Below are 27,980 nucleotides of genomic sequence, written 5' to 3' on the forward strand. Positions count from 1 at the left end.
ACCTTCCCCCCATCCTAACTCAAGCAATGCCACTGTGCACTGGCTGGCACACGAAGAGACCTTCACAGCCACGCCCTGACTCTGCGCTTCAGTGGGTAGGAGGAGGCAGGGGTAGGAAGCTCCATATAATTTCTAACAGGTTCTGCCCTCAAGGGGTTAACAGCCCCTGAGGGCAAGGTGCAAATCAATCTCACTTGAAAGATTCACTACTGGGAGGGGGCATGCAGGAGGGCTTGAGCGTGGAGAGCACGTTGTTCGAATTGGGGTTCACTCTGGGTGCAGATCCAGTCCCAGGAACGTGGAGCACCCCCACAGGTCTGAAACTGCGCACACTGCTGCTGTCTGGAGTTTTTTTTTTTTTTTTAAGTTTTTTTGGCTGGCAAACAACTTTCCCCTCAAGGTTACTGACTAATCCAAATGAGCATTAGCTCACTTTGAAAATATGAATATTATAATACGGCAAAAGCTATCGACCTATTGTGATTCGTTTTAATGGCGAAGTGGAAATATCACTGCGGTCGCACTTGAAAGAGAAGCGAGTTACATCTCCACCATTTCATCCAAAATACAAAGAAAATGAAATCATTCCACTTTAAGAAACTTAACATGAGTACGGGACCCGTGGTTGGGCGGAATTGTGACAGAAAGCACTTAGTAAAGGGAACAGGACTCGCCCAGCCGCCTTCTGTAGGGTGTAGGGTCGCTCACCCCGAGCCGCGCCGCCAGTGGGACCCAGGCCCTCGCGGCTCAGCGGGACGCACGCCCCCTCCCCAGCCCGCCCCGGCGGCGCCCCGGAGCGCGCGGGACTGGCTGGGCGAGGGGAAGTAACCGGACTCCTCCCCTCCCACGGGCTCCCCGGGACTCGCGGCCCCGCCCCGCCTTTTATCCGGTGAGCCACGACCTGCGCCGAAACTTTGTAACCCGAGCGCGCTCCCCTGCGCTCCTCCCCGCCGAGGCGGCCCGGAGGGCGGTGCCGGGGGTGGGCCCGGCGGGCGGGAAGGCTCGCACGCCGGCGCACGCGGAGGGCGATCCGACAGAGCTCGCCGCCCGCGGGGAGCGCAGAACGGAGCTCGGGACTTGGTCCTTTCCAGGAGAGGCCCGCGGCGAGGCCGGGACTTTGGGGTCTTAGCCGCTCGTGCCCGCAGCTGCCGTCGCCCAGGAGCCGCAGCTGTGCCCCGGATCCCGGCGGCCGCAGGGGAAGGAGGAGGAGGAGCAGGAGCCGCAGCTGCACGGTGGCAGCTGGAGGAGGGGCGCACAGCTGTCCCGTGCGCCGGCGAGAGGACCGAGCTCCTTGGGCAGAACCGCGCGGGATGACCCGCTGAGCGCGGCCATGCAGGCTTGACCGGGCGCTGCGGCGCGCAGGGCACCGACCGCGGGGCGCAGGCGGCAGCACTTTACCGCGGACTCTCCAGCGGGAGCGAGGCCGGCCACCATGGAACCTGTGACCAAGTGGAGCCCCAAACAAGTGGTGGACTGGACCAGAGGTGAGCGGGCCTCGGGGAGCCCCCAAAAGGGGGCGCCGGGGACCTGGTTAGGAGGGTGCGCGGCGAGCGCAGCGCGGTGACAATGCAAACTTCTGCCGAGTGGCCTGCGCTCCCCTGTCTCTGCGCCTTGTCCAGGCTGACGGATCCTTTTGGGGGGTGCAGGTTGCGAGGCGAGCCGAGGGGAGCCCCATCGTTCAGTCAGGGGCGGGGCTGGCCTTTCCGTGCAGGGTGAGGACTGGGGATGTCACGCTCGGGGCTCGGGCGGGTGGACGCCCTCCGCTGCTCCGCCCGGGTGCGGTGGGTGCCCCGGGACCTGGCTGCACGTCCCCATCGAAGTGGCACAAGGCGCCTTTGTGTGGGCGACTCGCGCTGGCCCTCGTAAACGCCGCCTGCCCGGAGCAGCCCGCCGGCGCGACGGGGCGGTTGGACAGGTACGCGGGAGACGCGGCGGCCAGCCGGGCCCGTCTGTTTTTGTTGGAGAAGGCGCAGCGCAGCCCGGGCGCCAGCCCTGTGGCACTTGCGCGGGCGAGAAGTGCACCGCCAGACTCCCCGGGAGTCAGTGGCTTTTGCTCAGGGAAGGTTCCAGCACGCTCGGCGGCGCCGCCTTTTCAGGCCACATTTGGGCACTGGGACGGAGAAAGCTCAGTGTTGTGAGCCATTGTCTTGAGTATTTGGGACGGGGAGCAGCTGAGGGTGGGCGGTGATGGGCGAACCCCAGGCGCGGCCGCTGCTCTGCTCGGTGCGCCCGGCGCTCCGGGGGGAGGCATTGAAGCCTGTTCGATCCCCTTGGAGAACAAAGTACACCAAGGGCGGCTGGCGCATTTTCACGGGTGCCCCAGTCCCCTGGGCGCCTCTCGGCTTCAAGTTACTGTTTTTCCCCCCTTCTATCTGCTCTTTCAGGTGAGGAGTGGTGTCCTTTCCCAATAATAATAACTAGAATTGTGTAGCGCTTCACAGTGTGCCAGGAGCTCTGTGTTGTTGTGCTTGGGCACCTCGGTAGGCCCGTGAGGTAGGTAAAGCTGGTAAGATCAGGTCATCTCCACCTGTCTCACCCATGGCCGCAGCACGAGGGAAACGGATCATCTCCACACCTCATTTCTCATGCCTGCTACTTTCACGAAAACCACTGGGCTGCGGGGCGTGGCAGTGCGCATGTCTGACCATTCCCTGCTGCTTCGCGAGAAGGGGTTTGTGAAGTGGACACAATTCCCTGGACGCAGACACATCAAGAAGAGGGGTACTCTGGGACAGGGGTGACTAGGTTTCGCTGGGTGAAAAGAACCGACGGCGTTGCCAGTGCTTGGCAGCAAACCTTAACTTAAAAGCCAGACATGCCCACACTGTAGTTTAGAATGAGGGCGAGTCCTCTTTCAGGAAACTGCCAGATTCCAGCCCTCGCAGCTTGTGCAGATGGACGCCATCTGTTTCACCTGTGTGTCCATCGCAGCACCGACTTGGGAAACTGACAGCTTTGGCAAAGGTTGCCATCTTGAGCTGTTCTGCCACATACAGTGGCCAGTTGCCACAGGTGGCCGTGGGGCTCTATACATGTAGCTGACCAATTTTTAGTATATGTGCTGCCGATGTAGCTGACCAGAGTTAACCATGGGCTGTAAGTGGAAAATACATTTGAAGAGTTGATGTGAAAGAAGAATGTAAAATCTCATTAATAATTTTTGTATTTGTCACTTGTTAAAATGATAGTATTGCGGATATATTGGGTTGAATTCAGTGGATTACTAAATCTGACTTCGCCTGTGTATTCTTAGCTTCTTGAGTGTGCCTGCTAGGGAATTTGGGGGCACACACGCTCACATTGAGGCGTAGATTGTATTTCTGTTGAATAGTACTGCTTTGGAGTAAAGGAAAGGTTACAGCTCATGCCCTGGTTCTCCTGTGTCTCTGCCAGCCTTACTTGATCATGTACAACCAGGAAACTGGTATTGGGCACTCGGGAAGATTATGGAGTGAGATCTTCACACTCTCTAAATTTGTGTCTTTTTTTTTTTTTTTTTTCCCATCCCTCTTGGGATTGAGAGAGGAGAGGTATAAATTCACATCGTGTTATGTTTGCTTAGTATTTGAAAGGGAGAGCTGATTAAAATGTGCTTTTGGCGTCCACCTGCCTTGACTTTGTGACTTAGCTGAGGTCGCTTTCATCTGGGAGATGTTTTTAGCTGACCTCAAAGAGCAGCTCCTGGTGGCTCAGTACCTTTGATGCTTCTTGGGTTACATCCCTGTGGCTAGTGCTCCGCAGCTTCATACAAAATGCGAGTGCCCTCTGGGACCTTGGGTACAGCCTCCCAGAAAGGCTTGGATGCTTTCTGTGTCAGAATCTAAAAGGAGCAAGTGTACGGCTAACTCATGGATGACAAGAGGCCACATTCTCTGAAATCGGGTGACAGAGCCCGTGCAGATAGGAACTTCTGAATGAAAAGTACTGACTTAGGCAAACTTGTTTGCTTGTAGGACTATTTTTAGCTGTCTTTGCTAATCTGTCTACCCAACCCCATTTTATAAATACATCCCACTGATAAGCAGCTCTTCATGGAGACTTTCCTAGTCTGGGTGCTACGCGGATAGCAGTATAGTGATTTTGAGCAGTGTGGAAGGCTCTTGATTGACAGCTCTCTAAACCTGGCCGTCATTAACAGCTTGCAGCCGTGGCAGTGCAGCAGGATTCATACATCAGGAAAGAATAAATGAATTCATGTGTCTGTATTATTTGGCTTTGGTTATACTGACTCCAATTTTACCATAACGCTAGCAGATCCTCAGTAAGCATTAGCAATGTGCAGGCATAGCCCTAAGCATCACACAGAGATCAATTCATTTATCTGCACAGCCATCCTTTGTGGTAGGAACTGCTGTCTCTCTTTGGCTGCAGAGGAAACTGAGTCAGCCAGGAGGGAGGGGTCAGAGCAGAGTTGGACTGCAGGTGTTTAGATTTTCTACACTTCTTCGTAGCCGGTTCTTCTCAAGGCCACACCTTGACCACACTCAGAAATCTGCACCATGTTCAGGACTACATCTTCATGATGCCCATGATACAGGTTCCTAAGATCAGATGTTAGCCGAGGAGACTCATCCAGAACACGTGTGCCTTCGTCTACCTGTTCTGTGTGCCTCAGAAGCTCTGTGTAATCCAATTAGTTCATAGTTCATGGCACCTTGCCAGTCAGATAACTCAGTCAAGGCTTTTGCAAAACACAAGTTCTTTGACAACATGTAGGGTCAGCTGCATTCCCCAGGGTCTGTGGATTAACCAAATGGGAGTTTGCATTTTCTCTTGGGAAGAAGCCTGGGTGCAGGGCTGTGAGGGAAGCCTCGGTGCAGTCAGGGCCCAGGTTCCCATCCTGCTCAGCTGTTCCCAGCATGCACCATTCGTTTTTAAAGGTGATGCTTCCAGGCAAGGTGCCCAGTGGGTGTTTCTGTGCCAGGCAGGGGAGAAGAACCTGGAGTAAGAGAGCCTGTAGAAGAGAGGAAACCTGTGGAAGAGGCGGCAGCTGTGTCTTTTCTTTTTCTAAAGATTTATTTATTTATTTGAAAGAGATAACAGAGAAGGGGAGAGAGAGAGCGAGAGAATCCTCCATCTGCTGGTTTACTCCCCAAGTGGCCCCAACAGCCCTGGGGCTGGGACAGGCCATAGCCAGTAGCCGGGAGCTTCTTCTGGATCTCCTACTTGGGTGCAGAGACCCAAATACTTGGTCCATCTTCCACTGCTTTCTCGGGCCATTAGCAGGCAGCAGTATTGGAAGTGGAGCATCCAGGACTTGAACTGGTGCCCATATGGGGTGCCGGCACTGTAGATGGAGGCTTAACCTGCTGTGCCACAGCACGGACCCTGTGTCTTCTCTTTTAGGAGTTTTCTGAGAACCTCCATCCAATGACCTGGGTTACGACTCAGAAGCCAGAAGTGTCAGTTGGCCAGTTCATGCTGCAAGGGAGGCTGGTCACTATAGGTTTTTTTTTTTTTTTTTTTTTTTTTTTTTTTTTTTTAAGTTAGGTACCTTGTGTCCTTGAAAAACATTGAGTTTTGATCAGTAAGGAGGAAGGGGAGAATGGGTATTTGTAGATGGCTAGAAGTGGCAGCCACACAGGAACTGACATGTACCAATGTCACAGTCAATTCTTAGAACACGGGCTGCCGTTCCAGTTTGCCGCGTACACGGAGCCCATGGCTCAGCTGGGCTGTAGAAATGGTGTAGCCTTTTTACTAAGATTCCTGGGTCATAACCTTAACTTACATGAAGTCTTTGTCTCTACGCTAGGTTTACGTATTAGAAGTTTTGTTGTGAAATGTGGCTACCTTGAGCTATGTTTCTGCTTTCAAGCCCCTGGAGAGTGTCTTCAGGGAGGAGGGAGGGGCCTGCTTGTCCCGGCAGCCCTGATTTATACTTGGCAGTTCCAGTGGTTTGTTGAGCGAGCACATCCATACACCCTGACTTTGGTCCCGGAACACAAGTCCCCCTCGCCAGCTTTGGGTGTTGTTAGCAGAAGTTACATTTCTCATCACCATCCGAGAGTAAAGGGGGCTGATTTTGTTCAGAGTCCAAGCCTCTGGGAATCGGGGCATTTGTCTGTCCTCTGTTACCTGTCCGTGGGCACTGCTGCACCCCTGTAATGTCTGCTAGTATGTGGCAGGTCGGCGGTCTTGACCTACCTCATTATTTGGTCTCTGTAGAGATCTGGTAAATTGTAGGCCAGTTATCATGTGTGACTTCGGCTGTCACACCTTCTTCCTGCCTTTGCCAGTTTGGAGGTTGGTTCTCTTTGTAGTCCTGATCGGGGCTTGGGTTGTATATTCTGTTAACTTCCAGGGTCACTGGAAAAGGGAGATCCTTTTCTCTTAGCTGCAGGTGCACAGGTGGGCTGTAGCTCCAAAAACTCTTCTCATTTCACTCTCTCCCTGGTTCTTTTCTCTCTCCTATAACTTGAAGTTTCCTTAATCCTAAGAATAGAGAAGTACTGATTTTGTAGCAGGTGCTGTCCTAAGTGCTTTGTTTGGATTTCTACATTTTGTCCTCTGAAAACCCAGCGAGGCGAGTGGATCGTGAGGAGCCCACGGAAAAGAAACGGAGGCAGAGAGTAAGGATTTGCTCCCAGCATTGGGGTGCTGCAGGCTGACCACAGCATGCCTCTGCTATGCTTTACTGCAGACGGGGAGCTCCGTGGTTGGGAGCGTGGGCTCAGGAGTGGAGGGTTCCGCCTCTGTGTTCGTGTGCAAGGTCTCCATAAATGACTCCTCCTTGTTTTTACTGCTTCCTCCTTTCTCTCATCCTGTAGCTGCGGGACACAGACTCTTCCTTTGAGTATCAGCTCTGCCATCAGGTGGTTTCTGACCATCCAGGGGCGCCTGTCAGTGCCACAGAGGTTTCTCTGCCATTTGCCAACCAGTCAGTATCCGTGGCAGAACTTGGAGCTGATGGGGAATGTCCTTGATCGGTTGAGTGAGAAATACCTCTTGCTAATATCATGATCCTCCTTTGGGAAATTAATTCAAACCGCATTTCTTCAACTTTTCTTTGGTAGGGACTGGACGTCCAGTGAGCACGGCACTGGGATGGCACTCGCTGTCCATTGCTGACTCTTGTCTGGTCCCTGCTTCATGCATCAACCTGGGGCTTGGGATGTGGAAACTCAGGGCTGCTAAGTCAGAATCTGCATGTTTAGCAAGATCCCCTGGCGATTTGGGCATTCATTACAGTGCCAGAAGCACTGTTGTAGCACAGAGCTATGAACAGGTTTCCAAACTTTGCTGCTAGCTCCTGCTACTGTAGTACTGGGACATCTGATAGGACACGGGTTCAGTCTGTTTCAAGGTTTGCAGTGATGATACTTGGTTTGAGGATGCGTGGCTTGGCCACTGATTAAAACAAAGAAGCAGTTTGAGGGTGTGTGCTGTGTTTATCAGCACCTGCCTAGCAACAGCATCAGGTAATTCTTTGCAAATGAAAGGACACATTTCCCCTGAGTTTTGTTACCCATTTCTGGGGACTTGGAGGGTTCTCATAACAACCTGCACACACACACACACACACACACGTGCATGCACACATGTGCATACACACATATGCACACCATACATGCACATCTATTTTAAAGCTTTATTCTTTAAGACAAGTAGGAAGGAGGGAGTTGAGGCGTGGTCAGTGGTCACCATTGGTTGAAGCTTGTTCTCAGGATCCTCAGCTGGATTTGGGGAGGATGAGCTGTTTTTGGCCAGTCATACTGTCCTGTGAACTTTGGAGGAAGCTTCTGTTGTTAGTAGGAAGTGACCCTGAATGTCATTTCAGAGATGAGTAACTAGGGCTGTTCTCGAAATCTGGAAGTGTGTGCATTGTTGGGGCCGGTGTGGTGCAGTCCTGTAGCCATGGAGACCGGGAGGTGACCTCTTCCTGCCTGGGCCTCCTGGGTCACCCTTCCTTTCTGGGTCCACCTGATTGCACAGAACTGTGAGGGTCCCTCTGTTTGTCTCCAGGCCTGTGTCTCCCCCAACCCCGCCCGTGGCCATCCTCAGCCTGTCGTGTGTCATGTCCTTGCCTGGTGTCCCCTTATTACACTCGCTTGTACTCTGCTTGGAGCTTTGTCCCTGCCTGAGTCATTACCTAGGCTTTAAGGGAGGAAGGCAAGTTTTATCTACATGAACTCTGCAGTGTTCTCACTCGGCTCTTCCAAGCCTCGAGGTGTCCCCCTGAAGGCCTGTGTCCACTGCAGATGAGCAGAATGAGGCATTGGGAAGTTGAGGCCCACAGGTGAGCAGCTGGGAGCAGACTTCTAGCCTGCAATCAACATGGTGCCTTGTCTTTCCTGTCTCATCAGCCGATGTGGGGAGGGGCAGATTCCAGGAACTTTTGCTTTTCTGTTCATCTCTTTAGGATTCACAGTCCCGGGACACATTCTTTTTCAGTACTCGAGGTAATGCAAGGGCCTGGATGGTTTGACCTTGACCTTCTAGCAGTTGGGATACTTTGCTACCAGTTTTTTATTTTCTTAGAGTTTGTTGCTTGTGTTGTGTTGCTTCAGAATGCGGCTCTGCAATGGAACGAGTCTGCATTTTCAGATTGCTTAATCTAATTTTTGTTTATGTTGACTTTCATGCAGATTGCTTGTCTGTGTGACAGTTAACATCTCAGTTTGGTAGGCTTACACACACACACACACACACACACACTTTCTTGGACAACTCAGTTTTATGGCCCCATTTCCTCCTCCATGCCTTTGATTCTTCACAGCTTTGTCATTTTAACTGCATTGTTGAGAGAAGGTCGGGCAGCTATGGCGAGTGATGCACAGGCTTTGGTATGAAACAGAACTAGATTTGGATCCTGTGTATGGCTCTGGCTGATTTGAATGCTTGGATAAGAAATTTCAAACTTCTCTAACCCACCTGTACAGTTTCTGCTCCGTAAAATGGAACTGATCATAACCAGCTCGCAGGGTTTCAGTTAGAACTGAAAGGAGAAGAGGAGGGGGCATTTAGCTTAGTGGTTACGATGCCGGCATCCCCCATCCAGTGCCTGGCTGTGCTCCCCCTCTACTCCTGACTCCAGCTTTGCTGCCAGCCCAGGCCCTGGTGATGGCTCAGTGCTTGGGTCTCTGAGAGATCTGGATTGTGCTCCTGGCTCCTGGCTCCAGTCCTAAGCCAGCTGTGGCTGTGGCGAGCCTTTAGGGAGCAAACCAGGGAATGGGAGCTCTCCTTCTCGCTTTCTCAAATAAATAATAATAACAGTAAAATAAATAAGAGGTATTATACAGAAAGCACTTTGCCTAATATATGACATGAAAGTGTGTTCACATTAATGATTAATTCATAATGACTCTGGGTGATCTGGTGGCATAATATATGCTTTTTATTTAAATATTTAACACTGTTGTGGTTGACAGTAAACGTCTCTCTCATGATTGCTAATAATTTATGGCAATTCCACCCTCCTTTTTGTTTGTGTGTAGCAGGAGGAGGTAAGTTAAATCAACGCCATTTTTTTCTCATTTTTTTCCTTCGATGCTTTGCCCTCACTGTTTATTTTTAAATTTTATTTATTTATTTTTAAAGATTTATTTGTTTATTTGAAAGGCAGAGTTTCAGAGAGACAGAGGCAGAGAGTGAACCATTTGGTTCATTCCCCAAATGGCTGCAATGGCTGGAGCTGGGCAGATCTGAAGCCAGGAGCAAGGAGCTTCTTCTGGGGCTCCCATGTGGGTGCAGGGGCCCAAGGACTGGGACCATCTGTTGCTTTCCCAGGCCATAGCAGGGAGCAGGATCAGAAGAGGTACAGCCAGGACTTGAACCAGTGTCCATATGGGATGCCAGCACTGCAGGCGGCAGCTTTGCCTACTGTGCCACAGTGCTGGCCCCTTTTCTTTTTTAAAAGATTTATTTATTTGAAAGGCAGAGTGAGTGAGAGAGAGAGACAGAGACTGATATTGAGATTGAGAAAAAGAGATCTTCCATCTACTGGTTCATTCCCCAAATGGCCTCAGGAGCCAGGCTGAAGCCATGAGCATGGAATTCCATCTGGGTCTCCCATGTGGGTGGCAGGGGCACAAATACTTGGGTCATCTTCTGCTTCTTTCCCAGGCACTCTAGCAGGGAGCTGGATTGGAAGCGGAGCAGCCAGAACACAAACTGGCACCCATTTGGGATGCTGGTGTCATAGGCTGTGGCCTAAACCCCTGGGCCACAACACTGACAACTCCTTTCACTCTTCTGAGAGCTTTCAAGTCCAGGAGGAAGATGGTGTCATGGAAAGGCTTAGCAGTAGCTCTTTTGGAAAGGACCATGGGAACACTCGCCCTGATGACAGAGTCTACCCTGTAGTCAAAAAGAATTTCGTTCAATCAGCAAATACAGTTGTCCCTTGGTATTTGCAAGGTGTTGGTTCCAGGATCCCCATGGATAGCAAAATCTGTGGTGCTCAAGTCGCTTGTATAACATGGTGTAGTATTTGGTGTTCAAGGTACTTGCGTAACACGGTGTAGTATTTGCACGTGACCTGTGCATATCCCCCTGCATACTTTAAATTATTTCTAGGTGCCTGTAATATCTACTACAGTGTAAAATACGGTGTGATTGTTACATTTAAGGGGTAATGACAAAAAGGTCTGTGCATGTTCAGTATAGATGCAGTTAACAGTATTTTCCAGCTGCTGTTGGTAGAGTCTACAGAGGCAGAGCCCTTGGCTACAGAGATCCAATGTCATGCCTGAGGACCTGCTAAGAGCTAGGCACTGTTCCAGGTGCAGGGGTCCAGCCGAGTCCCTGCTTTAGCGTGGCTGATATTGGAGGGGGTCACAAATTACAACAACAAAACAGATGGTTGGGGAAATAGCTACTACTGATATGTGTAAAGAAGACAAGCAGAGATGAGAAGGAGAGCGACTGGGTCCAGGCATCAGGGCAGCTAGACTGAGGGGGTGACATTTAGGCATGAGAGGCAGCAAGGAATCCACCTCTGGGGAGCTATAGGGAAGAGCACTGTGGGAGAGGGAACAGCCAGTGCAAAGACCCTGAGGTGTGAATGAGCTCGGAGTGTTTGAGGAAGGGAAGTGTGGTGGAGTTGGAAAGAGGGAGGTTGGTGGGTGGAGAGGAGGTGAGAGAGACAGATTGTGTAAGGTCTTCTAAGTCATTGCTGTGCGTTGGCAGTTTTTCTAATTCCAATGAACAGCAGGGGGTGAACTTATCTGATCTGTGGCTTCATGGGACAGAAGTGACCTCAGGGAGTCTGGCAGGAAGGCCCTGCTGTATTTAGGAGATGATGGTATCTTGGACTAAAGTGTTGGTTATTCTAGCCTTTATGAAGCAAAGTTCTAGGTACCATTTGTTCATTGATGGCTTCCAGTCCTCAGCAGTAAAATGATTATATTTGTGCTGGGTGTTTGGCCTCGCAGCTGAGCCACTGTTAGGATGCCTGTGTCCCACATCGGAGTAGCTGGGGTTTGATTCTCCGCTGTGGCTTCTGACCCCAGCTTCCTGATAAATGCAGACCCTGGGAGGCAGAGATGATGGCTCAAGAAATTGAGTTCTCTTGGGAAACCTGGATTGAGGTCCTGGCTTCTGCCTTCAGTACTGGCATATACAGTAGCAGCCATATGGGCATTTAGGGAGTGAACCAGCAGATGGGAGGTATATCTCATCCGGTTTTTCTATGTGTGAGTCTCTGCTTCTCAAAACAACAAAACATGCAAACAACCTGTATTTGGAATTGGAGTGTGTATTCGTTTCTCGCTTTCAGGGCTAGGCCAGTCCTGGTCTCTCTCTTGCCATGTGTTTAGAATGGAGAGCTCACTCTGTCTCTGTGTTCACCACTTGGTTCGCATCATTGTTCTTTTCTGGCACATTTTGCTGGAGCCCCAGTTTCTGAAGCTGCTTATTCATTCCTGAATAGGGTTTTTGTGAGAGTGGACTTAGCCTAGTTTGTTTGCTTTGACATCAGACGTCTAACTGATATTTTTAACCTGGGATCACACAGGCAAAGGCAGTTGTGTTTGTGGGAGCAAAGCTGTTCCTCAGGTTGCAGGTCAGTAAATTATAAAAATGAGAGGGCTTGTTATGGGAAATTCCTATGGTATTTGAGTAAAGGAACTGGTGGATCTAGTTTAAAATATTCTCTGCTGACACACTGTTTTCATTTTTGCTTTAGCCACCATCCTGTTGGTTGAACAGATAGCACTTTGGGAAAGTTTCCAACATTGGATGCATTCTTAAACACTGAATGCATCCCCTGGCAGTAAGGGAAGGGCCAGTGGAGAGGAAGTGGAAGGTGGCTAGCCTTATCCTGGGATAACCTGGAAGCTTTATCGCACCACCCACACCCAGCTTCAGGGCTGCTTTTAAGGAGCGCATGTGTCAGCCCCATTGGAGGAAACCCCTACGTGTTATCTGTCAGAAAAGGCTGTGCTTATGGTCCTCTGAATCACACTCTACTGAGGAAAACCTTGTAGGGGAAGGAAGCGTTCTATTTCCTATTTTCAGAGACCTGCAGAGAGAGAAGCTCCGTGCTTCGGCCTTGGGAGTGAATGTGCGTGTGCTTTGGTGTTTCCAGCTTGAGTCAGATATGTGTCCGCTGCACAATCGTGCCTGCTTTCAGAGTAATTTTCTGCTAGCATTGCAGTCGACTTGATTCTTCAAGTCAGACGCTAGCTGGATATACTTCGGAACGAGACGACAAGCAGCTCAGTGTGGAGGGTGGACCTGACTTGGAGTAACACCTGTTAAAGTTGTCAGCACCGTCTTAGCATGCATTCCGACAGCGTCTTAAACTAACCATGAACAGATGGCACGACTGAGTTGCTTTTATGCAAATAACTCTGTCTACTCTAAGTCTTAAAATTGCTAATAATAAGTATGTAAGAAAACATAAATACTCCTTGCTAGTAAGACACTGAGAGAGACCCATGGTTGGATTCTAAACACCCTGAGGTCAAGCAGAAGGATTTTGTACAACAGTGAGCTGGAAAGAGAGATCATTCTTGGAGGCAGAGAAGTTCTTGTTTGGATTGCAGCAAAGATTATCTGGAATAGAGACGCTTCCTCATCACCTGTGAGTTTTTGACTCTTGTTTCTGACCCTGAAGGTTTCCAACCGAGCTTTTTCCGGAGATTCTTTTTCTGCAACAAATAGGTGGCTCCCAACATCTTGTCGTCCTTGTTCTTGAACCCGGATTTTCAGCCTCAACATCCCCTGGGAATGTTCTTCAGCCTCAACCTAGACCTGCAACACCAGAAGCTCTGGAAGTGGGATCCAGGGAGCTGTGTGGTTCTGGCCAGTGGCGTGGCGCTTATGGGAGTGAATGATCCAAGTCAGACTGCCCCATGACGCCTGCTGACAGCTGGTGATGTCTGATTAGGAAGGAGAACTCTTCCAGTGGGGACAGGTGTGATGTGTTCAGTGGACGAGCTGCTGCACCTGAGTTTATGAACGTGCTTTCCCCAGGGTGGGCAGGGAAGAGTTAAGGCTGGTGTCCCCATGGGCGCCCAGCCAGGGGCTCGGTCCTGCCCAGGGCATCCTTTTGTTGTGTTGCCTGTGAGCGCTCAGCCCTCGGGAACACAGGACTGCTCCATGAGGCCTCAGGGGCCTGTTCGGGTTTCGTGTGGAGTTTCCAGGCCCTGCTTCAGTAGAGGAGCAGAATCTGACACCCTCGTCCGACTCCAGTGGGAGAAGAGGGTGGATGGTTCTTTTCCCTGATGTTTTAGCTTTGAACAAAGCTTGGAGGTGCAGAGAAGTATGGGGTGGGAACTCAGAGTGGGAAGTAGGCTGCACTTCGGTGGGGGGATGCTCATTTGCCTTACGACGCGGACAGTGAATTAAGTGTCTATAAAGCTTGAGAGCCCTACAGTGGCAAAAGCCATAATAACCTACACACACAAAAAAAAAGCCACTACAGAAGTCAGTGCCGAAGACCAGGAGAGGTACTGAGACTTGCATCAGGAGCTGCAGACTCAGAGACCTAGAAATGCCAGGCACACAGTGTCAGGAATTGAAGTGTGAGGGTGTGTGTGAGACAATACAGAGTGGTAGAGATTGTGGCAAACCCAGAGACACGTGTATTATTGTTTCTGCAGACTGTGGACCGAAAATTTCCAGATATTTGGATTTTTATGGAAATCTGGGTTTCAGTGTGATGTTTCCCAGTTTTTAGGCGCTCTATAGTTCTTTTAGGCTTGGAGCAAATGATATATCTGTGGACCAGTTTTTAATTTCCTCTGTGGACAGCCATTGTCAGGTATTGTCTCATTGCAAAATACACCTTTGTGGATAAAATTGGCTTTATAGTAATTTGCCATCTATTTAGTAGGTCTTTTGTAGCCTGTAATTTCACTTTGCTGTTTACCTAATTCCATTATTTCTAAAGTTGCAACACACAATTGTATTTAGTTAAGCCAAAAATTCTCATGCCTGGAGGTTCCACAGACCAGTGCATAGTTACTCTGTAGTGTGAAAACAGGAATTTACTTTTTGTCTTTTTAAAGTATATTTATTTATTTTCAAATAATTGATAGAGAGTCAGAGGGAGACATGCAGAGAGAGCGATCTTCCATCTGCTGGTTCACTCCCCAGATGCCTGCTACAGCTGGGACTGGGCCAGGCAGAACCCGGGAACCTGGTACCCCATCTGGGTGCCAGGGACCCAGGTGCTTGAGTCATCACTTGCTGCCTCCCAGGCTGTACTAGCAAGAAGCTGGACTGGAAGCAGAGTAGTCAGGATTGGAGCTGGAATTTGATATGTGATGTGGGAGTTCCAGGTGGCAGCTTAACCCACTGGGGACAGTGCTTGCCCCTTGGCTCCCCCGCCTTGGATAAAGATGTATGTATTTATCTGAAAGGCAGAGTTACAAAGAGAGAGGGAGGGGGGAGGGATGGAGGAGGGAGAGTGAGACAGAGATCTTCCATCTGCGGATTCATTTCCCAAATGGCTGCAAGGGCCAGTTCTGGGCTTGGCTGAAGCCAGGACCAGGAGCTCCATCCAGGTCTCCCACGGTGACAGGGACCCAGGCACTTGGGCCATGTTCTGCTGCCTTCCCACGTATGTTAGCGGGGAGCTGAATTGGAAGTGGAGCAGCCAGGACTTGAACTGATGCCTCTGTGGGATGCTGGCATGGCAGGTGGTGGCTCAGCCTGCTGTACCACAATGGCAGCCCCTTGGCCTCTCTTGATGGACTTCATCTACATAGCATTGGTTGTGTGGTGTTGGCCCAGACAGAGGCTGTTTCTGTTTGTCCAGAAAAATTACATGTGCAGCTTAAAATGGGTGTGTGTTCCAAGTTTCTGTGCTGGCTTGTGGGCTCCGGTTTGAATTAGTAAATTGTGAGTTGACTCAAGTCCTTTTTTTTCTTTACAGTTCTCTAAATAGGGAAACAAAACAAGACAAACAAGAAAAGCACTAGCTTCAGTATTTAAACTGGGGCATTATCTCAGAATACAGTTTACAAACCTCTTCAACGACAACTATGTGATGCTTTAACTTTTCAGCTTGCTTTGTGACTGTGTGCACATGTGTGTACCTACGTAAGCATGTACATGCACACCTGTCTATAAAAGATTGTTCATTCTTCTTCATGTTGTTAAACATTCATCAGGTTTTAATTTCAACCATGAATTCCTTCTTAAAAGCATAAAATAAAAAAATGTATGTGGATGCTCTTTTCTTTGCTGATTTACCCTGCTTCATGCCAGGGCCAGGAAGGTGAGCTCCATGGAAGTGAGTCCTGCCACCGAGAGCCTCACAATTCAGTAGGGGGCTCCAGTTAGCAGCTGGCATTGAGATCTTTCTATTTTGCTTTTTCAATCATAGAAAATCATGTGCTCGAAAGGTAGTGAGAGAGACAGGAGAGAGAGAGAGACAGAGAGAGAATGAGAGCAGACAGAAAGAGATCTTCCGTCTGCTGGTTCACTCCTCAAATACTTAACAGCAGCGGAATTAGGCCAGGCTGAAGCCAAGAGCCGGGAATCCAATCTGGGTCTCCTGTGTGGGTGGCAGGAGCCCAGCTCCTTGAACCATCACCTGCTGTCTCTCAGGGTGCCCATCAGCAGGAAGCTGGAATTGGACAGAGCCAGGACTTGGATCCAAGCACTCCCATTTGGGACTTGGTTATCGCAAGTAGCATCTTAACTACTAGGCCAAATGCCTGCCCCTCTATTTTTAAAAATTAAATAAATTTGTTTATTTTTAAAAGCATTAAAATTCTTTTTGATGGACAGTGGTACATACCTGGGGTGCAGTGTGATGTTTGTGCTCACATACAGTGTGCTTTGTTGTGATTTGTGTCTGGCCCTTGCTAAGCTTTTCATGAATGACCTCACTGAGTCCTCATGACACTCACTTGGCGCCAGCCCTTTGGTCATCTCCATATTATTGATCACCTGGCATATCTGAGGTTTTAGAATAAGTTAATGAGGTTTGGATCAAGAGGCATTTGAGTCCAGAGCCTGACTTCCTCCTGTCTGCTCTTCAGCAGGGACCAGCGAGAGGCTGGCTGGTAAGAAGTTTGGAGAGCAAGGGAAAGTCACTGGCATGATTCACAGAATGTTTTGCATTGATCTGCTTCAGAGTAACCTCGTTTTACCCTTCAATAAAAAATTCTAGAGACTGTTTCTTTTCTCTTTTTAGTATCTTGAGTGGCTATTCTAAGTGAGAGAAGGTATTTATATAGGGCTTATGTAGCGTATGGATAGTCAGTTAACTTTTTTTGAAGATCTATTAATTTATTTGAAAGGCAGAGATACATAGAGAGAAGGAGGGAGGTAGAGTAAGAGAGATCCTCCATCTGCTGGTTCACTCCCCAAATGGCTGCAACAGCTGGAGTCAGGCCCATCCGAAGCCAAGGAGCCAGGAGCTTCCTCTGGGTCTCCCACATGGGTGCAGGGGCCCAAGTCTTAGGCCATCCTCCACTGCTTTCCCAGGTGCATTAGCAGGGAGCTGGATCAGAAGCAGAGCAGCTGGGACTTGAACAGGCGCCCATATGGGATGCCGGCACTGAGGCAGAGGCTTAACCTACTACTCCACAGCGTTAGCCTCAGTCACTTAATATTTTCAGGTTCTAGCTCTCATAGGCAAAGTTCTGGGGTGCCTTGGCTGTGTATTTAAAAACAGGACTGGAAAGAAGTCCATCAAAATGCTGCAGATGGTAGAATGAGAGGTGGCTTTTATTCTCTTTTTTGTCCACGTTCAGACTGTCAAGTAGGTACGGCCTTGACCCAGAGCCCTGGCTACTTTCCACGGGGCCTCTCTTCCAGGCTGCTATGGGATCAGAGAAGCCTTGAAGGGAATCGTGGGAGAGAATGTTGGCCTGTCTTTCCTGGTGTCCTCTCCAGGACTGTGACCGCCAAGTGCTGGCTGTCACCTTCAAAACAGCTGGCCCATCTTGAACTTCTTTTTTTGGTTTTGTTTGTCTGGGTCAGCTTCGTTCGTGCCGAGCCATCATAGCCAGATGTGTCTGGCCGCATTGCTTGAATGCAAGTAGAGCTCAGATTTTAGTGGGACTTCACAGTGTCTGGTCAGGGCCAAAGGGTTCCTGGCCCTGCCTTCTGGAGATTCTGGTAACGTGGTGTTCATGGGGCCTTGAGGGCCACTTGCCCACCAGCTGCCCGGGGGTGGGTGAAGTGGTGGACGTGGCCCGCTCACCTGTGGGAAGTTTGCTTGTTGTTCTCGCCAAGGGCGCCGTAGAGGTGCTGTGTGGGGCTGAGAGAACAGCTGAGACAAGCAACGGGAAGAGAAGCAGAGAGCACCTGCAGGCCCTGGGCAGGGTCTGAATGTGGGAGTGGCCGGGTTGTGTCTCAGCGGCTTGGGGTGCCTGCACCTTTACAGATGGGTTGCATTTGGATAGGGAGCTGCGGTGCATGCTTAAGAGTGAGCCCAGGGCTTGGCGCTGTAGCACAGTGGGTTAAGGCGCCGTCTGCAATGCCAGCCTCCCATATGGGCACCGGTTCATGTCCTGGGTGCTCTGCTTCTAGTCCATCTCCCTTCTCATGCACTTTTTTTTTTTTAATTTTTTTATTTTTATTTTATTTTTTGACAGGCAGAGTGGACGGTGAGAGAGAGAGAGACAGAGAGAAAGGTCTTCCTTTGCTGTTGGTTTACCCTCCAATGGCCGCCGCGGCTCGTGCGCTGCGGCTGGCGCATTGCGCTGATCTGAAGCCAGGAGCCAGGTGCTTCTCCTGGTCTCCCATGCAGGTGCAGGGCCCAAGGACCTGGGCCATCCTCCACTGCACTTCCGGGCCACAGCAGAGAGCTGGCCTGGAAGAGGGGCAACCAGGACAGAATCCGGCGCCCCGACCGGGACTAGAACCCGGTGTGCCAGTGTCGCAGGCGGAGGATTAGCCTAGTGAGCCGCGGCGCTGGCCCTCATGCACTTGTGAAAGCAGAAGATGGTCAGTACTTGGGTCTCTGCCACCATGTGGGAGGCCTGGATGGAGTTCCAGGCTCCTGCCTTCGTCCTGGCCCAGCCCTGGTTGTTGCAACCATGTGGGGAGTGAACCAGCAAATGGAAGATCTCTCCCCGCCCTCCAAATAAATCTTTTTTTTTTTTTAAAGAGTGAGCACCAACCTCAGAAGTGGTTCTAGTTTGTAGACTGCTTATCCCTCATGCTCCCATCATCCTGTGTGATTCAAACACTTGAGAAAACACAGTGGCCTCGCTTACTGCAGCGCTCTGATTGTCTCATGTTTTAATGAAGTGAAAATGTTGTGTGACTTGGCACAGGAAATGTGTTAAAATAGCTAGTGTTAGTTGAAATCCAGGTCTTCAGCCTTGAGTGTGAAATGATGTAATCTGCACGAAGGTGACACCCGGTTTTTTTCTGTATAGTGCATCTGAAATCGTCGGCTCCAACATACAATACAGAGGATTAGCATCTGTCAGTGCAGAGACAAAAGCAGTGCTGATGAGTGCAGAACGCCTCCCGGAGCCATCCCTGAGACCCTGCCCACGCTGGGTGCGCTCGGCACTTCTGGCTAACACAGTTGGCTGTGGTTGCTGTGTGGGTGGGTGAGCCAGTTCCCTGAGCAGAGTGTCTGCTCCAGGTTGCCAAGTCAGCGAGTGAACACAGGACCGGCCTGGCGAGAACCAAGGGCGTGGAGCACTGCTCGGGGCTTGGCGCTCCGGGCAGGGGCGGGAGGTCTTCAGTAGGCGTCCCGTGGCCCATTTTCTTATTCATCATTGGCGCAGCAGATGTGGCTTCCGAGATTTGTCTCAGCTCCTCTGCTTATTAGTAGGACCGGCTGTAAAATGATTTATTGCTTTTCCTGTACCATCTTTCCCAGTGCTTTACCTGGTTGACATTTCTAAAATTTGCTGATCTCTCATCTCAGATGTTTAAATTAAAACCAACCCCGTTTACCTGGTATCCTGACAAGATGCCACTTGTCACATGAACTTTGGCCGTGGGAATGAAGCTTCTGCTTATGTGCTGGGTCCCAGGGACACATCAGGAGCTGGGTAACTCATTCTCTCTCCTTTAAAGATGTATTTATTTATTTGAAAGAGTTACACACAGAGAAGGGGCGGGGGAGAGAGAGAAAGAGAGAATATCTTCTATCTGCTGGTTCTGAAGCCAGGAGCCAGGAGCTTCTTCTGGGTCTCCCACGTGGGTACAGGGGCCCAAAGACTTGAGCCATCTTCTACTGCTTTCCCAGGCCACAGCAGAGAGCTGGATAGGAAGTGGAGCATCCAGGACTTGAACCAGCGCCCATATGGGATGCGGGCACTGCAAGTGACAGCTTTACACTATGCTACAGCACCAGCCCCATGGGTAACTTATTCTCTTTACTCATTTCCTGCTCACTAGAATCTCCTCTTAACTGGCTCTCCCACCAGTTCTCATAAGGTTGCTGTTTACTGTATGCTCATTCAACAAATTACTGAGTGCCTACTGTGTGCCCGTGCAGTTTGGAGAGCTGAGGTTGCCTCAATGAATCAAATAAGCTGTGGTTCCTGTCTTCCCAGAGCTGATCTCTAGTGGGGGTTGCCAGACAGTCATTGCAAGTCATCACACGTAGCGTGATGCATGCTAAGGGGAAGGACACCAGTGTATGTGGGCAGGATGCACGGATGCGGTTTTCACCGAGGTGACCTGGGAATGATTTCCGTGAGCAGTGGCAATGGGAATAGCAGGTGCAAAGGCCCTGAGGCAGGTGGTGCCTCACATGTTGAAGGGACAAGGAGGCCGAGAGGGCTGGGAGTGAGGGAACTGAGATTGAAGAGCCTTAGAGATAGTGATAGGTTCTGTGGCTTTTAGTCAGTGTTATGGGGAGCCATTGGGAGGTTTTGAACCAAAAACAGATATCAGATTTACATTTGAGGGTTATAATGGCAGCTGTGCAAGGATGGAATGAGTCTAGAAGTCATGGCAGTGGTCACAGGAAAGGTGATGCTCAGGCCAGGTGGTAGCTGTGGCCACGGCGAGAGGGGCTCGTGTTCTACCTGCTCTGAAAGTCCAGTAGGATTTTCTGAGGGTGAGGTGTGGTGTGGGAGGATAAAGTCTTTGGACTGATGAATTGGGAGGGTCGAGTTGCCATTTCCTGAGAGGTAGAAGAATGTGCTAAAAGCCTCCAGCTCTTCGATTTGCAATGCCTGTTAGCCCACCAGATGCAGCAGGTCCTTGAATATAAGCTCTCAGGTTAAGCAGGAAGGTTGACACTAGAGAGGAAGTTGGTGGCCTTTGGGGAATTGTTGGCATTAAATCTTTGCGACTGGATGATGCCAACCAAATGAGTGAGTGTAGGGAGACAGTAGATGAGAAGAGATTGGGGGCGTTGCAGACTTCCTTCAGAGGAGGCTGTGCAGTCACTGCCCCCCCGGGGGTGGGGGGGGGGAGGAAAGCTCAGAGCGCTTGGGGTCCTGGAAGCTTGTCAGGGAGGAGGCAGGAGGGAGCCACTGGGGTGGGTAGCGCTGGGATCAGTGAAGGAGGACCGAGAACTGACCAGTGTGTTAGCCCTGGGGAGCTCTGGGTAGTTCTGCTGGGCTGGTGGGGCAAAGGTGAAATTAGAGTCAGTTCAAGGACAAATGGGAGAAGAGAAATTGATGACACTGCCCCATGGGACACAGCTGTGTTGTGTTCTCAGGATGACTTAAGCACTGCATGCCTTTTATTTTAATTCTTTTAAAACTGTAACCAGCTTTTGGAATAGATAACTGTCTGGTAGGCAGTTAAATGGGAGCTTGGTAACAGAACACTAAGATTGTGCAATCCGGTATTCTGATGCTAACGAAGCCATTCGTTAGTGAATGGCTGTGTATTGGTAGCTTCTCCAGACAAGCCTTGTTCAGCAGAAATGGTGTCTCTCCATTTGTTCAATGTTTTGGAAATAAATTTGGAAATGAGAGTAAATAACTATCTACCCAAGTTCTGCATTATTCCACAGCTTACCTGGTTAGGTGGAAAAGATGCGTAGTAGACAGATCCAAAACCTTGGAAGAATTCCTTGTTGCTAGAGATTTAGCTTAGTGTCTTTTAGTAAACACTCAGAATGCCATGAAATTATACTGTTATGTCGGTAATGTCTGTTATAGCCCGAGGGTAGAAGCTATTTGTTAGCAGGAAAATTAACACAACTTAGATAGACCAATCAGTTTTAAGTGTACCCTGTCAAATATTTTTTGAGCATCTGTCATTTATAATGTTCTAACACAGGGCCCTGTTTCCTTATTTACTTTTTTTTTTTCTTTAAGATTACTTATTTGAAAGGCAGAGTTATAAAGAAGCAGAGGCGGGGTGGGGGGAGAGAGAGAGAGACAGAGAGAGAGAGGTCTTCTATCTACTGGTTCACTCCCCAGGTGGCTGCAACTGCCTGAGCTTCTTCTGGGTCTCCCACGTGGACTTAGGCCATCTTCTACTGCTATCCCAGGCCATAGCAGAGAGCTGGATTGGAATTGGAGCAGCCGGGACTTGAACTGGTGCCCATATGGGATGCTGGCACTGCAGGTGGCAGCTTCACCTGCTATGCCACAGTGCCACCCTTTTTTTTTTTTTTTTTTTTTTTTTGGTTTATTTTCATTTATTTGAAAGGTAGAGTTACGGGGTGGGGGGGAGGGGAGAAGGAGAGATAAGAGAGAGATCCTCCATCCACTGGTTAATTCCCCAAATGGCTGTAATGGCCAGGGCTGGGGCAGACTGAAGCCAGGAGCTAGAAGCCAGTAGCTTCATCCCAGTGTCCTACCTGAGTGCAGGGGCCCAAGCACCCATGGGCCATCTGCTGCTGCTTTCCCAGGGAGCTGGATCGAAAGAGGAGCAGCTGGGTCTCGAACCTGCGCCCATGTGGGATGCCGGCGCTGCAGACTGCAGCTTTACCCACTCCTCCACAATGCTGGCCCCACTGGCTCTTTTGTATGAAGTTGGCAGTAACTGGGTTTCAGACCCAGAGTGGCCTGCTCACCTCGTTTGAGGGGTGCCCCTGAGTCCCAGGGAAGTATCTCTCAAAGGCTCTGGGACAAAGGAACTTGGCTCAGTGGGTATTTATTTCCTTTGATCTGTGAAATGTAAAACTGAGTGTAAGGAGACATAGAAAGTCTTTGTTATAAAGAGAAGGATCCACTAAAACATTGACTTGAGCTGAGGGGAGACCGGAGGTGGAGTTGACAAGGGTTGGAGGAGCAAAGGGAGGCCGACGAGGAGTGGAGGGGGCTGGGGAAGCCGAGGGGCCCAGGCTCAGGGGCTTTGAGGGGTGTGTCTCAGAGGTTGGATGGCTGGCCGTGGGCGTTTTGTGGGTTATCACCTGGGATCTGCTGCCCGCTGCTGATTAATGATTAATAATGGATTCCAGCTCCGTACGTGATACAGTCTTTGTTCAGAGACCTGGCTCTGTGGGGTCAGCCAGAGCATAGGTTTGCTAGCCTTTATTCCCCAGCGTGATCAGACTACCTGAGGGTTAGGAGGGCCCCCCAACCCAAAGGGCACTGGGTGGGCCTGGAGATAAGCACTGCTCTCCAAGCCTTCGCAGTGTGCCCTCCCTCCTCCTCCCACTTGGTGCACATTGGAGGGAGTCTTCATCTCCCCCCACCCACGTGCCGGCTTTGCATGCATGTCATGTGGACATTTTTGGATCTAGGCTCACATGAATCATGCACTTGCTCTACCAGCTCCCGGAGTCGCCACGCGGGCATCCATTTCTGAGTTCTTGAACTCTGTTAAGAATGCATTGGTTATACTTAAAACATGAGCTTGCTTGTGGCAGGAGGAGAAGACCAAACCGCAGGGCGCCACCTCTGAACGGCGTGGCTGCCTGCCCTCTTGCTTTCCCTTCTTCCAGATTGCTCTGGGGGTTGACACTGTCGCCTCTTTCCCAGGGTAAGGCATGTATACTCAATGCTGGGAAGGCTTCCATTGTCAACAGTCCAGGGTTGTAATTCACTGGACTGCGGTTTTAAAATAGCTTAACAAGGTGAATTTTTAGTTTTTAAGAGCAAGCACTGAAAGAAACCAGCCCCCAGGTTTCTGCCTCTATTCCCTCATCCCATGATTTTTGAATCATGGGATGGTCTACCCCTGTAGACCATGGGTAGCTGTTACTTTAACTTCTAATTTAACAACCTTACTTGTATATTTTAGCAATTGAAGTTTGGTTTTGTACCTTTTGTTTTCACATCCTGAAGGTGTTTTTGTTTCTTCCCTCTCATTTATTTATTTATTTTTGACAGGCAGAATTAGACAATGAGAGAGAGAGAGAGAGAGAGAGAGAGAGAGAAAGGTCTTCCTTCCCTTGGTTCACCCCCTAAATGGCTGCTATGGCCAGCGCGCTGCGCCAATCCGAAGCCAGGAGCCAGGTGCTTCTCTTGGTCTCCCATGTGGGTGCAGGGCCCAAGGACTTGGGCCATCCTCCACTGCCTTCCCGGGCCACAGCAGAGAGCTGGACTGGAAGAGGAGCAGCCGGGACAGAATCCGGCAATCCAACGGGGACTAGAACCTGGGGTGCTGGTGCTACAGGCGGAGGATCAGCCTAGTGAGCCACGGCGCCGGCCCCCTCTCATCTATTTTAAAAACAAAATCCCTAGAATGGATACTGCAAAAATATTTTATTAAGGAAGCTTGCATATTGATACCTTTTTCATACTCTCAGTTTTAAAATTAACTTTAACAATGAGACCAGGTGTGTGTGATATTCCAGCCCTAGTGTAGAAATTCCATATTCTAGGATCAAGGCTTCATGAATCAAGGAAATAAAGATTTTCTAGGAAACTAATAACAAAGGAATAAAAAGTGTAAGTGCCTATAAGCAACCTTGGGAATTGAGGGAGAAATCTAAGAATAATTATTAATTATTAATTATTATTAATTATTATTAAATGCAATTGTGGTAGATTTCCTGGAAGTGATAGATGAGGAAGAATCAATGTTTTCTAATGACTTAATTATCAGTAAAATATCTCAGAACGATTTTGCGGGTTAAGGTAGGCAATTATCATCCTTGGTGGTGACTGTACTCCAAAACTATAATGTTATAAAAAGTAAGATGATCTTATTTTCCTTATAAAAGCAGGTTGAATCAATCCTGTTGGTTTTATTTGCTCTTTACAGACTCAAATTATAGAGGAAGTACCACACTGTTGCAGTGAGATGCAAGGAATACAGATGGATGAGTTTTTTCCCTATGTAGTTAGCCTTCTTTTTTCTTTGTTTTCAAGATTTATTTATGTATTTGAAAGGCAGAGATAGAGATAGAGATAGAGAGAGAGAGAGAGGGGAGAGAGAGAGAGAGAGAGAGAGAGAAATCTTCCACCTGCTGGTTCACTCCCCAAATGGCCACAGTGGCCGGAGCTGGGCCAGGACTAAGTCAGGAGCCTGGAGCTCCACGTGGGAGGCAGGGGCCCGAGCACTTGGGCCATCCTCTGCTGCTTTACCAGGTGCATTAGCAGGGAGCTGGATCACAAGTAGAGCAACTGGGACTCAAACTGCTGCTCATCTGGGATCATACGCCATCATAGGCAGTAGCTTAACCTGCAGTGTCACAACACCAGCCCCTCTTTTCTCTTCTATAGTGATTTGCATCACAAAATGAAGTGGTAGTATTAGTATCTTTTTTTTTTGACAGGCAGAGTGGACAGAGAGAGAGAGACAGAGAGAAAGGTCTTCCTTTGCCGCTGGTTCACCCTCCAGTGGCCGCTGTGGCTGGCGTGCTGCAGCCTGCGCACCGCGCTGATCCGATGGCAGGAGCCAGGTGCTTCTCCTGGTCTCCCACGGGGTGCAGGGCCCAAGTACTCGGGCCACCCTCCACTGCACTCCCTGGCCACAGCAGAGAGCTGGCCTGGAAGAGGGGCAACCGGGACAGAATCCGGCGCCCCGACCGGGACTAGAACCCGGTGTGCCGGCGCCGCAAGGCGGAGGATTAGCCTAGTGAGCCAAGGCGCCGGCTTAGTATCTATTCTTGAGATGTCATGGGTGGTAGCTGTGGCCTGGCAATCCAGGCCTTTGGTAAACACTTCAAAGGAAGGTGAAACCCAGGAGTCTCTTCAGTGGTTAGGACCAGCCTTTAAAAGTCAGGGCCTTCCCTGGAATCTGTTTGAGGCACAGGTGGAAAGCAGCACCTGCCTGTAGGTGAGTTGCCTGCGGGAGAAGAATAACTGTCTTAAGGGTTTTGCCTGGAAAGGAAATGTGTTTATTTTTTTCATTCACAGTCTCATTTTCTCTGCTGTGTGTGGTGTGTGTGTGTGTGTGTGTGTGTGTGTGTGAGTGCGGGCCATTCCTCATTTTCATACATTTTGTGGTTGCTGTAGTACCTACATGGTGCATGGTGGTGGAGAGAGAGTGTGCCAGGGCCGAGGAGCACCTGTTCCACTTTGTTTCCTGTGCTATCTCTTATCTGTGTGATGTTGGCAAGTCATATTCATGGCTTAGGCGCTACCTTATCTGTATTATTAAACTTCCAGGGTGTATGCTGAAGGTTAGATGAGATAATGCAGGTGAAGCGTTTATCACAGTATCTGCCATATTGTCAGCGCTTAATAAAATGCGCGGTGCTATTTTTGTTGCCTAGACTACAGGTGTATCCTGGAAAACAAAATTCACGCCTCTAGCCCGGTAGTCTCAACTTCAGGTTAAACAGGGATACTCCCTCCCTATTACAAATAGTAAATTGCACATCAGTGAGAGGAATGATAAAGGGAAAATTGGAACTCATGTCCTTTGTGGACTGTGTTGGTGGAAAATGCTGTTGAAAAGAGAAGCCAGGGGCTGGCGCTGTGGTGTAGTGGGTAAAGCTGCTGCCTTCAGTGCCGGCATCCCATATGGATGCTGGTTCAAGTCCTGGCTGCTCCACTTCCAATCAAGCTCTCTGCTATGGCCTGGGAAAGCAGTGAAGGTGGCCTGAGTGCATGGGCCCCTGCACCCACGTGGGAGACCGGAAGAAGCTCCAAGTTCCTGGCTTTGGATGGGCCTAGCACCGCCTGTTGGTGGCCACCTGGGGAGTGAACCAGTGGATGGTAGACCTCTCTCTCTCTCTCTCTCTCTCTCTCTGCCTCTCTATAACTCTGCCTTCAAATAAATGAATAAATCTTAAAAAAAAAAAAAAAGAGAAGCCAGTGATACCTCCTGTCATGGTAAATGATTTATTCAATATCTTAAATTTGGTTATTCTATTACCCTAGTGCACCTGACAGTAGTGATGTGTATAGCATAGTCATAAAGTGACAGAGGGAAGACCACCACAAAGGCAGGCCCTTTGAGGCCATGTTTCACATTTGATCATACTTGTCGTGCCCACGACTTACTCCCTTTCCTGCTTTGCTGTAGCATTTGGTAACTGGTGGGTGTGACAGTCATATATAGGTGTGTCCATGGTGTAGTGTGTACAGCGCTGAGTCATCAGCCTGGCAGAACAGCTGCACATGGAAGGCACTCCGTCTCGCCAAGCCCATTTAAGAAAACCAGCCCAGTGTCTTCTTGGGAGCCACAGAGTTATTGCCCCAGATCTGTTCCTGCCAGCACTGTGGGGAGAGTTGTCATAGTGTGTGTGTGGGGGTGACCCGTGTTCTTTAGGCACCAGAGTGGCTTCCCCAGTTCCAGATCACAGACAGTTAAAGACTTCTCGAAGGACTTTGAGTTTACAAAGGGTTTTAAGAAAGAGTAATTCCCACAGGTGCGCAAGAGGCAGTTTGACAGGTGAACCCAGAGTGATTGAAACAGGCTGTTCCGTCAAGTGTGATCTTAGTGGCTTAGGATGAGTGACACTGTTTGTTTTGGGAGGCGTGGGGTGTTAAGAAGCTTAGGAGCTGAGTTGTTGCCTGTCTATAGATGAAGTAGACATTTTGTATCTTAATGTGTGCCTGCTTCTGGAGCAGGACTTCTGCAGTGATGAATGTAGAGTTCTCTTAAAACCCGAGAAAACCCGAGAAACCGGCATGAGCTGAAGAAACTGGCACATAGTTTCTTCTATGTCATTTTCTAACTTAAATGTATCTCTGTGTGTGTGTGTGTGTGTGCATTGAGTAGTAATTTTAAAAGTGTATTTGTGGGGCCAGTGTTGTGGCATAGTAGGCTAAGCCTCTGCCACCTGCATCCCTTATGGGCACCGGTTCTAGTCCCAGCTGCTCCACTTTCGATCCAGCTCTCTGCCGTGGCCTGGGAAAGCAGTCGAAGATGGCCCAAGTGCTTGGGCCCCTGCACCCACATGGGAGACCTGGAAGAAACTCCTGGCTCCTGGCTGTTGTGATCATTTGGGGAGTGAACCAACGGATGGGAGCTCTCTCTCTCTCTCTTCCTCTCTCTGTCTGTAACATTATCTCACAAATAAAATAAAAAGTATTTCTTTTTTTAAAAAATGTATTTATTTATTTGAAAGGCAGAGTTACAGAGTGGTAGAGAGAGGGAGAGAGAGAGGTCTTTCATCTGCTGGTTCACTCCCCAATGGCTGCAATGGCTGGAGCTGGGCTGATCCGAAGCCAGGAGCTTCTTCCGGGTTTCCTACGTGGGTGCAGGGGCTCAAGGACTTGGGCCGTCCTCTACTGCTTTCCCAGGCCACAGCAGAGAGCTGGATCAGAAGCGGAGCAGCCAGGTCTCAAACCGGC

General features: G+C 49.7%; 1 protein-coding gene across 8 annotated transcripts in view; it reads left to right on the forward strand.

Moving 5' to 3' along the window:
- The first annotated feature begins 911 nt into the window (after positions 1–911).
- Positions 912–27,980, forward strand: part of CNKSR3 (CNKSR family member 3) — a 150,077-nt gene continuing 123,008 nt past the window's right edge. For 4 of the 8 annotated variants that reach the window (XM_089332549.1, XM_089332548.1, XM_008263719.5 and 1 more), the window contains exon 1: positions 914–1,484. In XM_089332549.1, coding sequence (XP_089188675.1) covers positions 1,433–1,484 — 52 coding nt within the window. In that variant the 5' untranslated portion in view covers positions 914–1,432. Of the gene's footprint in view, positions 1,485–1,538; positions 1,713–2,384; positions 2,494–27,980 lie in introns of those variants that run through there. The other 4 variants (XM_089332545.1, XR_016233619.1, XM_008263718.5 and 1 more) reach the window with 4 other exon arrangements.

The sequence above is a fragment of the Oryctolagus cuniculus genome, chromosome 5, assembly GCF_051225735.1.
Source record: "Oryctolagus cuniculus isolate XC-2025 breed Fujian yellow rabbit chromosome 5, ASM5122573v1, whole genome shotgun sequence".
Lineage (NCBI taxonomy): Eukaryota > Metazoa > Chordata > Mammalia > Lagomorpha > Leporidae > Oryctolagus > Oryctolagus cuniculus.